This window comes from Dermacentor andersoni, chromosome 2 (genome assembly GCF_023375885.2).
Source record: "Dermacentor andersoni chromosome 2, qqDerAnde1_hic_scaffold, whole genome shotgun sequence".
In the NCBI taxonomy this organism is placed as follows: domain Eukaryota; kingdom Metazoa; phylum Arthropoda; class Arachnida; order Ixodida; family Ixodidae; genus Dermacentor; species Dermacentor andersoni.
Genome location: NC_092815.1, coordinates 58,954,742 through 58,970,991, shown reverse-complemented (window position 1 = coordinate 58,970,991; position 16,250 = coordinate 58,954,742). Strand labels below are relative to the sequence as shown.

Sequence of the window (16,250 nt, the reverse complement as noted above, 5' to 3'; positions counted from 1 at the left end):
TTGATTGACTGTGTTCCTTGGTCAAAGATATACTATTTAGGTCCCATGTGCAGCGTTTTGTAACGGACAGAAAAAGGTGCAGACTTGGTCCTGACGAAAGCCATAAGGTGCTTTCGTGTTTTCGAACGGGTTGAGAAAAATCTTCGCCAATACTGAAACCTGTGTTTTTAAGCTGAGGGCCTTTTGAAAGGATAATCGCTTTTGTTTTGAAGGAAGCCAACCTTAATATTACTGGTCTTTGGTGATCTGTGCTGTGGTGGCCTAGACGGTGAGTGCACTCTGTGTCTTTACGTTGGATTACCAGGTTCAGGCTATCAAGGCAGGGCTGGATGATTATTTTTTCTGATTGTTCGTAACATTCTTTTTCATTTGAGTCGGGAAGTCCATAGAATACTAGGTTATTTCTTCTCAAGCAGTTTTCGAGGTCATCAAGACATGCATCTAACTCAGAAAGCTGGTGAGCAGTCCTCACAGTGTTAGTTTGAAGTGTTTCGAGTTCAGTTCGCAGGGGGCTAAGACACTCGCATTGGGTTTCAAGGTCAGCATTTGCTTGCTTAGGGCAGATATTGTATTATCTGTTGCTTGTTCATAGAAATTGTTGCTGGTAGAAATGTGACCTCTTGCGTGGGCCGCGACGCGGCGGAGGCGAGCGCCAAGTGGAGGTGTTACAAGGAACTTGGCACACCGCTTCGTGGCCTCCAAGATATTCCCACACCGGTGAGCGCAAATGGCGGATGCCATGGCCAGTCTATGAATGGTAGAAATGCTGGAAAAGGGTTTGTTTGAGTTTTCGCTGAACAGAATTATATTTTCTTTCATATGCACATTACAATTCGATGCTATCATGTCTGTTGGTTGTGTGTAAGTTGTACTTTATGATTTTTCTATCTATTTTAGCTTGAGAAATTGAATTAGTTCAGTAACTTCCTTGCGCCACATGGAGGGCCTGGGTATACGTCGTTCGAAAATATTTTAACCGAAACGACGCTGAACATCACAACGGGACGCCGCCATCGGATGCCACCGCCGGATTTTCTGCGGCACGGGGCCCTTTGTGTTATCGCGTTAATATGGCCACCAGGTGAGCCACTCGCTCAGCTGACAGCAGCTGACCGCTGGGAAGGCCTAGCTCACTGACTTTCTGATCTGTGGTCGACGGCACTTGCAGTCTCGCTGCAACTCCTAATAATTCATCAGCTTAATTAATGCCCACACAATTATGCCACTCTTTGATTAGAGGTTTTTGCAACACATAAAACACATAATCATAAAATGGTGATTTCTTAAAAAAGTATATGGAACGTCCGCGCATTTTTAATGCAAGTTTGATTCTTGAAAATGGTGTCATCCACAGAATTCTTTCCAAGTGTATATGCCTTGCAGTCTCACAGACTAGAATTTATAAATTGCAGTATGTACCGTAAGATAATTGGTAACTTAATTAGTGAATTTTTGCAATTAGTCAGTTATGCATTTCTTTTTTTTCGTGCAAATGATGTCCGCCCCTTTGAGTAAACCAGATCAACGACTGGAATTGTGCTATCAGCCTCAGGCAATCTTTAAACACGCTTAGCAGTCTTGGCAGAAACCCCTAGTGTATACGGTTCAACAGTTCTCGACTCTCCTTGTTTGCTACCATTGCACTTGCCACTGTGCATGTCCATTGGCAGGTATTGATGAGGACTAGGTGAGGAAAAAAAAAGGTGAGAGGGTTTCTTGGTCAGAAATGGCAACAGCTTGCCCTACCAACCTTTAGTGAAACTGATTACAGTAGTAAGAGCCTCTGTGACTTTGGAGCATGCTACTAGCAGGCATGAAGGGGATTGATTCTTCATCAGTGTGGGGCCTATAAGGTTGTCAATGAAGGCGGCAAAATGTTTTGCACTTGGGATTCCAATAATTGGCCTCATTCCACAGTGAACAAAACTGGTGAGCTATCAACCAACTGCAAGTACCTTCAACATCACCGTTCCTTGCTAGGCACAGTTATGCTGCACTCGAGCTTGGCCAGCAGCAGGTCTCTTGGAATATGGACTGTAACATTGCCACTGCAAATGCTGTTTTTGCTGTGAAAGCTCTTCTCGTGAAAGCTGTAAAACAGGTGGTCAAAAGTAGACTGTCAGCACTCTGAAGGACGTGCAACATGCTTGTGCTGGTCCTACAGCCACTCTGTGGTCACAAGCAGCCAAAATTTCAAATGATTTATGTCAGTTCTTTGAGTTGACTGGAAAAGCAGTGGCACAGGAAGCATGCTGGCTTTGAAGAAAATGCAACTTTGAAGAAGTTGCAACTGAAGATAGACACCCTGTGTGTGCAACTGCATGCTCTGTTAAGAAATGGGAGGAACAGATATCCTGCATGTCTTGGGAAAAAAAAAAAAAATTAAATTATTGGGTTTTACGTGCCAAAACCACTTTGATTATGAGGCACGCCTTAGTGGAGGACTCCGGTAATTTTGACCACCTGGGGTTCTTTAACGTGCACCTAAATCTAAGTAAACGGGTGTTTTCGCATTTCGCCCCCATCGAAATGCGGCCGCCGTGGCCGGGATTCGATCCCGCGACCTCGTGCTCAGCAGCCTAACACCATAGCCACTGAGCAACCACGGCGGGTCCTGCATGTCTTGGAAAACAGCTGCATTTCCTAACATTTGAGTTGAATGATGGGATGCTGGATAACTGGACCTCTCGGCAGGCTGGTGAGGATGCTGCATCAAATGAATTCACTGAACCGAAAACTCTCATAGTTTCTTGGGAAAGTGATGATGATAACGACCAGGCAGGCTGACAAGGGCACGGGCAATTTTGCACATAGCTTTTATACACTTGTCAGGTGTCAGGTGTAAGATGTCAGGTGTAAGATGTGCTCTTTGCCTGTGTGTTATTGCTCGTGTAATAAAACACAATAGGTGTAGGCTATAGTGCTATAGAATCCCCACTGGAATTTCAGTGGATTCCCTCGCATATCAGTATGTCTGGAAACGAAGATGCTGACAGTCTTGAGTGCCAAGTGGTGACATATAGGCCAACGAGTACTTCAAGACACTCTGAAGCTTTTCAGAACACTTATCTTGAGCTACTCCTAACCTTTGTGAGCCACTCTTGATCTTTGTGAACCATTCTTGATCTTTACCTTACCATCCCTGTGTGACCAAGGGACTCAGCCAATTGTAAGCATGATTACTGCACCGTATTTGTATGCTGTCAGCACAAACTCTGGCTTGGTGACATGAGATATGTCTGTGAACCTCACTAGTGTGCTCGTTTTGTCATGATCAGGGAGACGTGAAGCGCCATTTGTTAGACTGCCCAGAGTTCGTCAAAGAGCTACGGACTTTCCTTGAAGGGCTGAAACATAGAGCAGCATCGTGAGTGACCATGGAGGACTTGGTCTTTTCGCACAGACACTGGAATTTTAGAAGGAACATGTTTCATCTCCTAGTGAAGTTTCTTGAATATACTGATTTTTCTAGCACGTGGTAATGCTTAGCAGTACTTACTAATAGACACCACTCACTTGATGCAGTAAGACTGAACTTGGTGGAGTGTAGACATCATACCTTTGCTTCGTCTAGCCACTTTATTTATCAATCTTACCAGCTTTAGTGATAAGTGACATGCTTGCACCACATATAGCCCTGTGGCATACTTACATCATATAAGTTAAAATAGAAGCATAGGTGGAGCAATCGCTGGCATGTCTTTTTGCAAGGCTAGTTATGCCTGTTCAATCCGCCTCCTGTTGTGCAGAGCAGTGAGAGATTTCTGAAATGCTTCAGGAGTTACATGTAAGATTTTTTTTTCTTTTTAGCCTGGCTGTTGAAGACATCTGTAGCTGTAGATTCTGGCATGTTTGACTTTCTTCAGGCTGGAGTCATTTCTTTGCCACTGATACTAGCAGAATGCGGGTAGGATGAATGAACAGAGATAAGGTTTCAGGTGGTTTGTGCGGCGAGCAGGTACCAGTCAGGTTGAAAGCATATGTTCACATGACATCACAACCAGAAATTTTGGGTGGAACCGAAGAGATCCTTGTGATGAACTCTTAACATGTAAAGCATGCAAAACATGCAAGTGGCTGTGATGTGTATGGACTGGGAAGGAACGTTTAGAACATTTGAGTTCGAAGAATGGTCATTGCTGTGGACATTTCTGCAAAGATTTGAGAAGTAGAGCTGAGAAGGCTCTCTATGCTGTAGTGTGAAGGGACGAGAGCTTTGTTGGCTAAAAGACAGTGTCCTAGTAGTAAGAGATGAGGGTGGCCTAAGAAAAGGGGATATAAGCATCAAAAATAATTTAAATTTGAGGACCTCAGAAAGGAGTCAGTGACTGAATAGGTGACCTGGAGAAAACTAATAAAAGGCTGTGATCCCATATGGAAGTGGGACTCGACTAGTTGAAGAAAATTGAGTGAGCGGGATGATGACAGTGGCTGCTAATGTGTCTTGCCATGCAAGATCTGACATTGTGCATTCTTGGGTGCCGCAAAAGCCATGTCCTTTCTGACACTTGCCACAAATGCAGAGGATAAGGAATTTAAAGGTGGAAGGGAAGAAATTGTCATTGTGGGTAGTGTAGTGTCTGCCAAATATGCTCCAAGAATGCAGTCCGGATGCATGCTCTAGGGCAACAGTAGCACACCTTTCATTCTCCTGGTTCATCTCGTATGCACCTTCAGGCACATTGCATTATCAATGATAAATTGACAGGCACCACATTTGCTACATTTGGCTCACGGCTTCATCTATGACACGCGAACCATCTGAGAGCTTCCAGCTGTGTATGTTTGAAGAGTGTCCACTGGTCGCCCAAAAACACAGAATTCTTAGACATCTAAAACTAAGTATCAAAGCTTCTAGATTTTGGAGTTTTGAAAAGCATGCGTGAGCAACCTTGAGAACATTCACAGTGGACCAATGCGCCATGCATTTATGTTATGGGATGTCGGGAGCGGCTGACACTGCATCAAGCGCGCTAACGTGTTCTATTCTTGTGCTACCTGCACGCGAGCCCTCTTCTTCTTCGCCGGGTTTGGTGGCTCACGAACCGAGTAGAGGTCTGATGTTGGTGCTGGTGCATGCTGATGATCAGTACGGGTGGAAGCAGGCAATGTGGGATGGCAAAGCACTTCTTGTTGGGCTAGTTGGTAGCTATTCATTATAAAATATAAAGACGCCAAATAAACAGACACACACAAGAGAAGAAAACGGGACAGGGCGCCCTGTCCCGTTTTCTTCTCTTATGTGTGTCTGTTTCTTTGGCGTCTTCATATTTTATAATTATAGTGGGATGGCAAGACTCGGAATTACGTGATGGTTCAAATGGCAAGAGCTCTTGTGAGTGAGTGCTCGAGGTGACGTATTGAGCAAGGACGGCTGGCTGCAAGTATGCATAGAAGTCTGGGCCAGGGGATGACAGCCGGAGCCTGGAGAAGGAAGAACATTGTTGAGAAGGAGAACCTCGTTGAGAAGGAAGTGGCTGTCCAGCTGGATGAAGCAGATGCCCTGCATGTTGATGTAGAATTCGTAGACACCTTACAACTGCAGCACGTCCGCCGGATCGCATGAGGCCACGTCACTCGCCTTGGTAGAGTCGGTGTGATGACACTGGCATGGCTGGGCTCGGCCGTCTCGTTCACCAATTTATGGGAAGGCTGGACTCAGCCATTCGGGTCACCACTTTGTGGTAGGCGGCATGAAGAGGTAGCTGCCATAGCCATGGTTTATTTAGGCTGGCGAGCCATGGTGCTGCGAGATCTCTGGAGCGGCCGACATGCTAGTGTGTTCTATTCTCGCACTATATGCACCCGAGCCCTCTTCTTCGCCGATTTTGGGGGCGATAGTCACCCTGTTACATGTTTATCTGCTGCTTCTAATGGTACATTTGTGCCTTTCTAAAAAATGGAAAGCTGTAGTAAAAAGGAAGGTGTGTCTTGGTAGCACTGTTAGTGTGTGTATATTTATTTTATTGTTTCCATGGTTAGAATAAGGCGGGTTTTGTTGTACTTAGTAATTGACAGATTTCATCACAAGTCAGATGTAGACCAAGTAAAATTCCTGTTGTGGCAATTACATCCTTCTGTTTTTCATTTCTTTTTCTGTTTTTTCATATCAAACCAAATAAATCAAGTTTATTGTTTGGTTTCATTTGAATGCTGCTATGGCAGGATTTATGGAACTTGAAAAAAGGACCCCATTGCAACAAAATATTGTTACGCCCACAAAAGGGCGCCCACAATGTGACGCCCACAATGTGACGCTCTTAGGTGCATAGTGGGTTCACGAATGTGACGCGCTTAGGTGCATAGTGGGTTCACGCCTCAACAAACAGTATGTGGGGGCACCGAAGGGTAGTGAACGAGGACAACGACGTGTGGCTGGCTGGCTGAGTCTCGACAGGCGCTCAGTTGACCAAGGCCATCGCTTCTAACTCTACCCGGCTTCAAAGTAACGCCTTTTGTGGGCGTAACAGAGTGGTGGAGGTGCGGGGTACGACAGAACGTACCACGGAGTCGCAACATCTAGAACTTCGCCGGAGCCGTCGTCTTGCCGGTCTCTTGCCAACGACCTTCCCTATGGCTCAGGACGGAGGTGGACAAATGCCAGCTATAGTTTCACCTTCTCAAAGGTCAGCGCCAGTTGGACCTTTGCGGCACTACATGGAACCACGCTCGTTCGCGGGAAAAGTGGGCGAAGACGTCGACGAGTGGCTGATGCACTACGCAAGGGTGAGCCGCTACAACCGTTGGGATTCTGTCACTCAGCTTGAATATGTTGCACTCTTTCTGAGTGAGACAGCGCTGATGTGGTATGAAAACCACGAAGACTCCCTAACAACGTGGGAGCACTTTGTTGAGGAAATTAAGAAGTGTTTTGGCGACACCCACGCCAAACAGAAACGCGCCGAGAGAACACTTGCTCAAAGAGCTCAAGCTCCTGGAGAAACATGCACTATATACATAGAGGAAATCCTCAAGCTGTGCAAAATCGTAAATCCGCAGATGTCCGAGGAAGACCGAGTCGGACACCTCCTCAAAGGAATTGCAGAAGATGTGTACAATTTCCTCATAAGTCGGGAACACGTTGATTCCGTCTCAGATGTCGTGCGTCATTGCCGTACGTTTGAGACGTTGAAAACACGTCGCATTGTGCCAAAGTTTGGACGCCTGGCGAATGTGACAACCATTGCCAGCGTCGATGAGAGCCCGTCTGCCGATCTTTCGTCTACTATACGGCAGATCGTGCGTGAAGAACTGCTGCGGCACCAGGAACTTGCGCGCGACGTCATACGACAACCTGACGCTTATTATCCGCAACACATGGCGCCTGCCGCACCCTGCGCTTCCTGGCAACCGGCGGTATGTGTCACAGACGTCAACCACAGAGGTGCTCCATGGCCACGTGAGGACACATTTACGCCCGAACACCGACCAGCAGAACACCCTCGCCCCAGCAGGTTTGCACGCAGACCGACCGTTCCTCCTGTGCAGCAGGCTCAGCCGCTCCGCTCTGCTACACGACCCCCCACGGCTGAGCGCTTCGAAGGGCAGTTCATCGATCGTCGTTTACCTGTGTGCTATAGCTGTGGCGACTTGGGTCACATTGCCAGGTACTGCAATCGCCGCCAACCACCGAGGTTCGACCGATCGACGATGTCTAGGCGGTACCACGCTCCTCTGGGCGAAACATATTCGCCCTCGCACACATATTTAGGAAGCTTACCTCCACCACTCTGTTACGCCCACAAAAGGCGTTACTTTGAAGCCGGGTAGAGTTAGAAACGATGGCCTTGGTCAACTGAGCGCCTGTTGAGACTCAGCCAGCCAGCCACACGTCGTCGTCCTCGTTCACTACCCTTCGGTGCCCTCACATACTGTTTGTTGAGGTGTGAACCCACTATGCACCTAAGCGCGTCACATTCGTGAACCCACTATGCACCTAAGAGCGTCACAATATCTTTGTTGCAAGAATTGCAAGCAAGAGAAGTGGACATTAACAACCTTTATTCCTTGGAATCACTCAGAATTGAGTTTTCTATGTCTGGATAGCTGTGTCACGACTTAATTCTTCCTCCACACAAGTAGCTCCATCGTGATGTCATCATCATGCATTCTGATGAAATTTCACAATTTGTTGTAAGTGTGCTAGAGAATGTTTTGTTTAGGCAGTGCACTGGTTAGCTCAGATGCTAAGTTGGAGTAAGATATAGGTTAGCTTAGCCTCCTGGTTAGCTCAGATGGTAGAGCAACCTCCCCAGAAAGGCATTCGTCTTGTGTTCGAATCCTGGACCAAGACAATTCTTTCCTTGGCTGTGTAGTTTTCTTTCTGAGACATCCATATGTGTTGCCTTTGTAGCTTCATGCTATATTTGGCTGGACGACAATTTTCTCTTTCAATAGCTGTTATGAATTCTTTCAGTTTTAAATGTGTTCACAGGCTGGACCACTAAGTTGGTCACCATAACCTACCTATGCCATTGTTTTGATTACGTGTGTGGACATTGTGTAAACACTTCTTCAACACTCATAACAGTTGTACGGCACTAAGAGTAGTGATAAAAAATTATTGTGCAAGCGTATTTCATTTAACCTAATATCACTGCCTACTGTAACTAGGAACTGTGTTCAATATTGTAAGCAATATTGTTGCTGTATAAGTGATCCCAGAAGGGCACCATTAGGCGACTCCAAGGTGAGGTGGTATTCGAAAGCAGTTTTAAGGTAGGTGAACATGTATGTCCGTTTATTAAGCTTGCGACTGCCACAGCGAACTAGAAGTGCATTCTATAACACATACTTTATTGGAAGCCAGACTAAGCAAAAAAAGAAATTATAAGGTGCCATCAAAGCAGAAGTTTGGGGCCATGGCTAATGGCGGAACCTGTTTCACTGCTTGGCTTCAGACTGTGCACAAGGTTGCCATAGTAACAAGGTTAATCACTGCAATAAAATGTAGCACGAACGCATAAAAAACGAGTTGTTACAGAGCCGAGCCAAGGAATAAATACTGTTGTTATGGGCAGTACTGAGGTTCTGCTTGAGTAGCTCTTTGCAATTTCTTTTTTCCTAACTGGCTTTGAACAATGTGTGAATGGTGTAGCTAGCGTGCTCATCTAGCAGGCTGTATTGTAGTCGCATTTTTTTATGTCGTACCAGCTTATAGTGCCAATACAAAAAATTGACAATAGGTAGGATTGTTAGATTACCCTTCTGGAGACTTTAGAACATTTGGCTTATCCCCAGTTGCAAAGGAAGTTGGGACTATAGAGTATGCTCAATACTTCTACAATTCATCTTTGCTCAAGACAGAAGGAGCTCTTTGGTAGCTGTGCCAGCGATCTTGGAGGTCATGCTCTGCCGTGCACTTCTGCCTGCTTTGACTAAGGGGATTGCATAGAGGGGGAAATATTGACAGACTGCTGTAACGGGAGGCTGCACCAGCAAGTTCTGTAAAAGAATCAATAAAATGTGATATACCACATTTTGTTTTATGTTGAAATGTGACGTCAATAATTTTTTTAGTATCGGCAGTTAACTACAGTTTGGAAATTGTAAATGGCAAATTTATTAAAATCTAGGCCTACCCTTGAAATTTGGATGGTCAGAAAAAGAAAAAAAATTTCCTTGAATGTAAGCTGAATGAACAAAGGGCATTCCATTGCGGAAAGAACATGTATGTCATTATAGTTTTTGATGCTCATCGCAAGCACGTGCATCAATCACATCTTCATCAACATCATTGGCCTTTTGTTTCATTGTTTCTGTCATTGGAGCACCTCCTTTTGTTGAAATTTAATTTTTGCTGAGGTGACCATTCGCTTGCAAGCATGGGTGTAGGGGCTTCATGAACACAGGTGTGTAATGAGGTCAAACAGCATGACATATGCAAACACGGCCTCAAAGAACAATGAGACACTATTTTCAAACAAACTGTTCAATGCCAGCCTGTCAGCTGCAATCATGGTCTCTGAGCTCGGGCAGTATCCCGCCAGATCTCGGAGGCATTACTGCAATATAGTGGCCACGAAGTGACGTTAAGTGTCTGACACTTGTAGCCGAGTTGCATTTCTTTATCTAAGCCAACACCTGACTTTCGTACATTAAGTATAAAAAAATGAAGGTATTGGTCACATACAAGTAAACACAGTACGTGCAGATTTCCATGATTAGATCTGGTAACCTATTTTCACAGTGGCACCACTATTATTGTCCTACACTTACAGTAAAGCCTTGTTATAACAAAGTTGAACGGGGGGAGCCAAAAAATCTTTGTTATATCCATTAGTTCCCTTTATTGCAATATATGCCCAATGTGGTACACAGCCTTTATTGTGCATAGAATAAAATGACTCTATTGCCCGTGGAACAGCTGCATGGCCACATATGTGATGAAATTTTAATAAAACAGCAAAAAAAATTTTTTTGACAGGCTCAACACATGACTTCTTAGCACCCGACACAACTGCCTTTATGATTGCTGCTTTCTCTTCGAATCTGATAGTCTTTAGTTTCTGCTTCTCACTTTGCTCGTATGTAGTGCTGTGAAAATGGTGAAATGGCGAGGTTGAAGAAAACAGCTTGAACCGTTATGATAGAGCAGTACGTGGCACGCAACACAGTGTGCTGGCTACACCAGGCTAGTTCACTTGTGTCCATAAGCCCCTGTGGGTCTGTAGACCACAGATTCAGAAATATTATGTTGGGCCATTTTGCTGATGACGGTAATGTTGAAGAGGTCATTCTTGGTCACTAGTGGCCACATGCCCGCTAGAGTGGAAGGCAGAAACAAGCATCCGCTAATATTTTGGCACATATGAAAGAACACATGATTAGAACTATTGAAGCAAATTTGGGACTGGTGGTTCTCGTAACGTTGGTGCAGCTTTGGGGCATTCAATTTTTACTGAATATAGAGTGCCAGAACGGGCATGTTGGTAACGTTGCATCTTGGTTAGCAGTGTGACAACCTGCATGGGAAGTAAGAGAAGTGACAGGAAAAAGCGCTTTCCTGTCACTCTTCTTACTTCCCATGTAGATCATTGCGCTACTAACCAAGATGAATAGAGAGTGAAGCAAATTTGGTTGATCTATGCAGACGCCAGCCAGTCCTCGGCCGCGGCAGTTGTACCAAGGCGGTGCACCACCTTCCGAGCGGTCAGGCAGTGCCCCTGCATCCCCAGTGTCTCATGGTGCGCCATCTCCTGTGTCTTCTCCAAGTGCGGTGGGCAGTCCTTACGGTGCCGGTGGTTACCGGACAGGGTCTGCCCTAGGCAGCACGTCACCCTTGCAGCAGCAGATGGAACAGTTCCGGGTTGCAGCCGGCAGCACTGACGACTCTGCTTCACCCTCTGCCGTTGCAACGCAGAACCAATACTTTGTGGTGAGTGCTGAAGACATGCCATTAAAAAGCAGCTGTTGTTGCCTGTTGTGGTTGCGTGAGTGTAAACTCTGTTATCAGCGTTGATGTTGCACATTAAATCGGCTATCTGCATCAGCTGCCTATGACAGGCAGCTATGACAGGCAGCTATGACACGGAGGCTATAACAATGGAATTCTTTTGATTTTCCTGTAATTCATCAGATTTCACTAACACTATAGATTGTACTCGACATTTCATTATTACTTCGGCTGTCAGCTCGACTGCACTGTTGTGAAGCAGCTTTAGAGGCTGTGGGTCACTTTCACCAATAGTTATTCAGGCCTTATAAGAACGGGTGACGGTGCCATGCACAGCTCTTGCCGTTGAAAAAGAACCTTTAAAGGGACTGACAACTGGCCAGAATGTATGGTGAGACGTTGATAGAAATGAAATAACCATGATTTATAGTGATAGAATCCAGCACACTGTTCGTGATTTAAGTAGGCATTATAATTTTAAATTGGCAAAGAATGTCTAAAAAACCAGTAAGTGGCAAGGCCTGGTGGTGAAATCTTGGTACTGCGGATGCAGTCTATGGGATGTAGTCTACAACGTAAGTCAGCGGTTATTAAGTACAAGATAATTATTGCTTAAAATTGCAGTTGCTCTATTATTAGACACTTGTGCTTTATTCTATGCTTCAGATATCAAGAGCACACGCATGGCTATGGCAACACGCTGAACTGCGTATCACATGTAAAAGCGTCGTTTCGTTTTCGATCCGATTGGTTTCATTTTGTCTGGTTAAATATCAAAGCAGTTGGACAGGAAACCATGAAAACACGGAGCTGTTATAGCAGAAATAATTTAACACTTTGGAATACATTAATCGCAGGAACATTGACTTGATAAACAAAATAATGCTTTCTCACACTTACGGCCGCACTTGTCGTCCGCCTCTCACGAATGCTGGCGTATGATCGCTACCGCACTCATCTGTCACCATTTTCAGCATGCTTCCATTGAACGACTACATCCTCACTGCATATAGAAACATTCTGCCAAAAAAGTGTTCCACACTGTTTTCCACGTTACTACTTCATGATTAGGCACTTTGATAGGTAAGCTTTCCATTGCATTAAAAAAAACCACTTGTGAGACAAGGTTTAGGCAGCCAGTCTCCTCTTTATTCTCTTGAGAGAGAGCCCCACCACCAGGCCCCAAAACGGTGATGATGAGTATGTACAGGTGAGAATATGAAGCGTATGAATAATGCTCACACTATATAGGTACCATGAAAATTGGTTATCAGTCCCTTTAAACTCATGTTATGTCAATGTCCTTCATATGACAGGCAAAGACCCTTCCTCTGTGATAGTTCCAAAGTTAAACAGTGGATTGCTTATGGAGGAAAGGATTTTGGGACCTTGGCAACAGAAGACTTGTTTGTAAGTCAATAGAACTTTGCTGGGCTTCCTCAATCTAAGAGTCTGTGTGAACACATATGGCAGTCTGGTGGATGATCATGTCCATGTGTGCTGAAAGCAATTGCTATTTCGTTTTCTACTATCCTTTCTGTCCCTTATCTCCTCAAGCATAAGGTATAGCCAGAAGCATTTAGTTCTGGTTAGCTTTCCTAACTTTCCTTCTCTCCATTTTGTAAAGAGTTGTGGTGATTGTGTTGTGAAATTGCCCATTTACTAAAAGCTCTGCTCTCAAGTGCGCCTTTTTTGTTCCAAATGTAATAGAAGAATCTGGAAGACATCATGCTTTCACATATGCTTCACAACTGTGTACTTATACTGTCGATTTCTGTTCATTTGACCTTGATGGGACCGACGGAGTTGATGTTTCATCCAGAGTGTCGAATTAAGAGAAGAGGCAGGAAAAAATATCCACACGATTTGCCTGCTTCATTTTGCATTATTTAACTCATCACAATGTGTCCCAAAATTTCTTGCTCATGTAGAACCCAGTTTTTATGGGATCTTCATCATCATCATCATCAGCCTGGTTATGCCCACTGCAGGGCAAAGGCCTCTCCCATACTTCTCCAACTACCCCGGTCATGTACTAATTGTGGCCATGTTGTCCCTGCAAACTTCTTAATCTCATCCGCCCACCTAACTTTCTGCCGCCCTCTGCTACGCTTTCCCTCCTCATTACGTGTCCTGCCCATGCCCATTTCTTTTTCTTGATTTCAACTAAGATATCATTAACTCGCGTTTGTTCCCTCACCCAATCTGCTCTTTTCTTATCCCTTAACGTTACACCTATCATTCTTCTTTCCATAGCTCGTTGCGTCGTCCTCAATTTAAGTAGAACCCTTTTCGTAAGCCTCCAGGTTTCTGCCCCATACGTGAGTACTGGTAAGACACGGCTGTTATAAACTTTTCTCTTGAGGGATAATCGCAACCTGCTGTTCATGATCTGAGAATGCCTGCCAAACGCACCTCAGCCCATTCTTATTCTTCTGATTATTTCAGTCTCATGATCCGGATCCGCAGTCACTACCTGTCCTAAGTAGATGTATTTCCTTACCACTTCCAGTGCCTAACTACCTATTGTAAACTGCTGTTCCCTTCCGAGACTGTTAAACATTACTTTAGTTTTCTGCAGATTAATTTTTAGACCCACCCTTCGGCTTTGCCTCTCCAGATCAGTGAGCATGCATTGCAGTTGGTCCCCTGAGTTACTAAGCAAGGCAATAATATAATCAGCGAATCGCAAGTTACTAAGGTATTCTCCATTAACTCTTATCCCCAATTCTTCCCAATCCAGGTCTCTGAATACCTCCTGTAAACACGCTGTGAATAGCATCGGAGAGATCGTATCTCCCTGCCTGACACCTTTCTTTATTGGGATTTTGTTGCTTTCTTTATGGAGGACTACGGTGGCTGTGGAGCCGCTATAGAAATCTTTCAGTATTTTTACATACGGCTCGTCTACACCCTGATTCCGGAATGCCTCCATGACTGCTGAGGTTTCGACTGAATCAAACGCTTTATCGTAATCAATGAAAGCTATATATAAAGGTTGGTTATATTCCGCACATTTTTCTATCACCTGATTGATAGTGTGAATAGGGTCTATTGTTGAGTAGCCTTTACGGAATCCTGCCTGGTCCTTTGGTTGACGGAAGTCTAAGGTGTTCCTGATTCTATTTGCAATTACCTTAGTAAATACTTTGTAGGCAACGGACAGTAAACTGATGGGTCTATAATTTTTCAAGTCTTTGGCGTCCCCTTTCTTATGGATCATAATGGAAAACAATGTGCACCGTAATCTAAGGCCCATCTGATTTTGTAACATTACAAATGTAGCTTGTCTTTTATTCTGGCAATCAGGAATAGGACAAAAATTGCAGAGTTTACAGAATTCAAATTTATTTACACATCCATTGTCATCAACCTCAGCTTTTCATTGCTGTGGATGATGGCAGGTTGCCCTCCTTGCAGCACGTTGTCATTTGAAATTCAGCATTTCTCTTTCCACTTAATTACAATTGCAAAGAAAGGGATGGTGGCCTCTGCCTTGACTAACCTCCTTGCCAGTTGTTCCTGTGACATGTACACAGTATCTGGAGTGCCTAAAATGTGATGCAATTCTATTGTCGCTAGCTTAGCACAAAAATATATTTTCCTTTGAATCAGCTTTCATAATTTAAACTTCGTAAGCGGCACATTGTCATTGACACCCTACGCGAAAGCTTGTTCTGCTGCCAATTTGTGATGACAGTAACACTGGCTCTGTTGGCAGGCTGTTGCTGCCGCAAATGCGGTTTAGGTTTCGTATCCTATTGTAACATGCATGCAATTTTTAGACCAGTTAGCTTTGAAAAAAGGGCACGCGTTAGAATTGGGTAAATAGGATAGTCATTTATTGTAGCCTCCAGTTTTCGCTTTGAAATGTACCAAAGGGAGGCTGGAAAGGGGGTTTTTCAGTGGGAGATAATGTGTCTTTGATATATCCACTGTCCTCTAGTGCAACCAAGTCTGATACTGCAACCATTGGTGTCGCTGTTGTGGTCAGGCACATGTGGGCTGGCCAGTCAAGTTCAAAACATTGAGTAAGGGCTTAATTTAGGATTGAAATTGTGGAGGAGAGGTCAGTTAGACCATCTGCATTTATCCAATGGTTCTGAGGGAGTGCATGGGCTTTGAGGAAAAATGAAGATGACAGTGCGTGGGCTGTGGCTGCACTATTCCAGAGCTGGCTTGGTTGTCTCCTGCGTTTGCCTCGATGGCTCCCTAAGTTCAGGAATATGGATCTCTCAATGGCTCAGCAGTGGGACAGTTGCATAACAGCCCCCCCTTGCCAGAGAGTGCGAGAAAAAATAAACATGTACAAGCAAAAATAAAATAAGAGACAGCAGAAAAAGGATGGAAAAGTACATACAAAAGAAGAAGACAACGTAAAAGAAGCTAACAACGTAACATCCACAGTGCGACTTTTTGCGGATGACTGTGTGGTTTATCGGGAAATAAAAAATACTAATGACACTGTACTACTCCAGGAAGACTTAGCTACTATATCTAACTGGTGTTCACAATGGAAGATGACACTTAACGATACTAAATGCAAAGTAATGCGTTTTTCGCGTCGCGTCAATCCGTGCCCCGCTCCCTACACTATTTGTTCCTCCCTGCTAACACCGGTAACATCTTACAAATACCTCGGTGTCATCATAACGTCAAACCTAGCTTGGAAGGCACATATCATTTCTATCATCGCGTCCGCTAACCGCATGCTTGGATATCTGAAACGGAATTTTTCCTTAGCCCCGACACCTATTAAACTTCTTCTGTACAAATCGCTTGTCCGCTCCAAATTAGAATACGCTAATTCAGTATGGGACCCTTTCACTAACTCTCTTATCGACGCCCTCGAAGC

The 16,250-nt window shown here is 44.5% G+C and overlaps 1 protein-coding gene across 8 annotated transcripts in view; it reads left to right on the top strand.

Moving 5' to 3' along the window:
• Positions 1-16,250, top strand: part of LOC126542247 (CREB-regulated transcription coactivator 1-like) — a 132,476-nt gene that overhangs the window by 98,877 nt on the left and 17,349 nt on the right. For all 8 annotated transcript variants that reach the window (XM_050189228.3, XM_050189226.3, XM_050189231.3 and 5 more), the window contains one exon: positions 11,093-11,377. In XM_050189228.3, the coding sequence (XP_050045185.1) occupies positions 11,093-11,377 (285 nt within the window). The remainder of the gene's footprint in view (positions 1-11,092; positions 11,378-16,250) is intronic.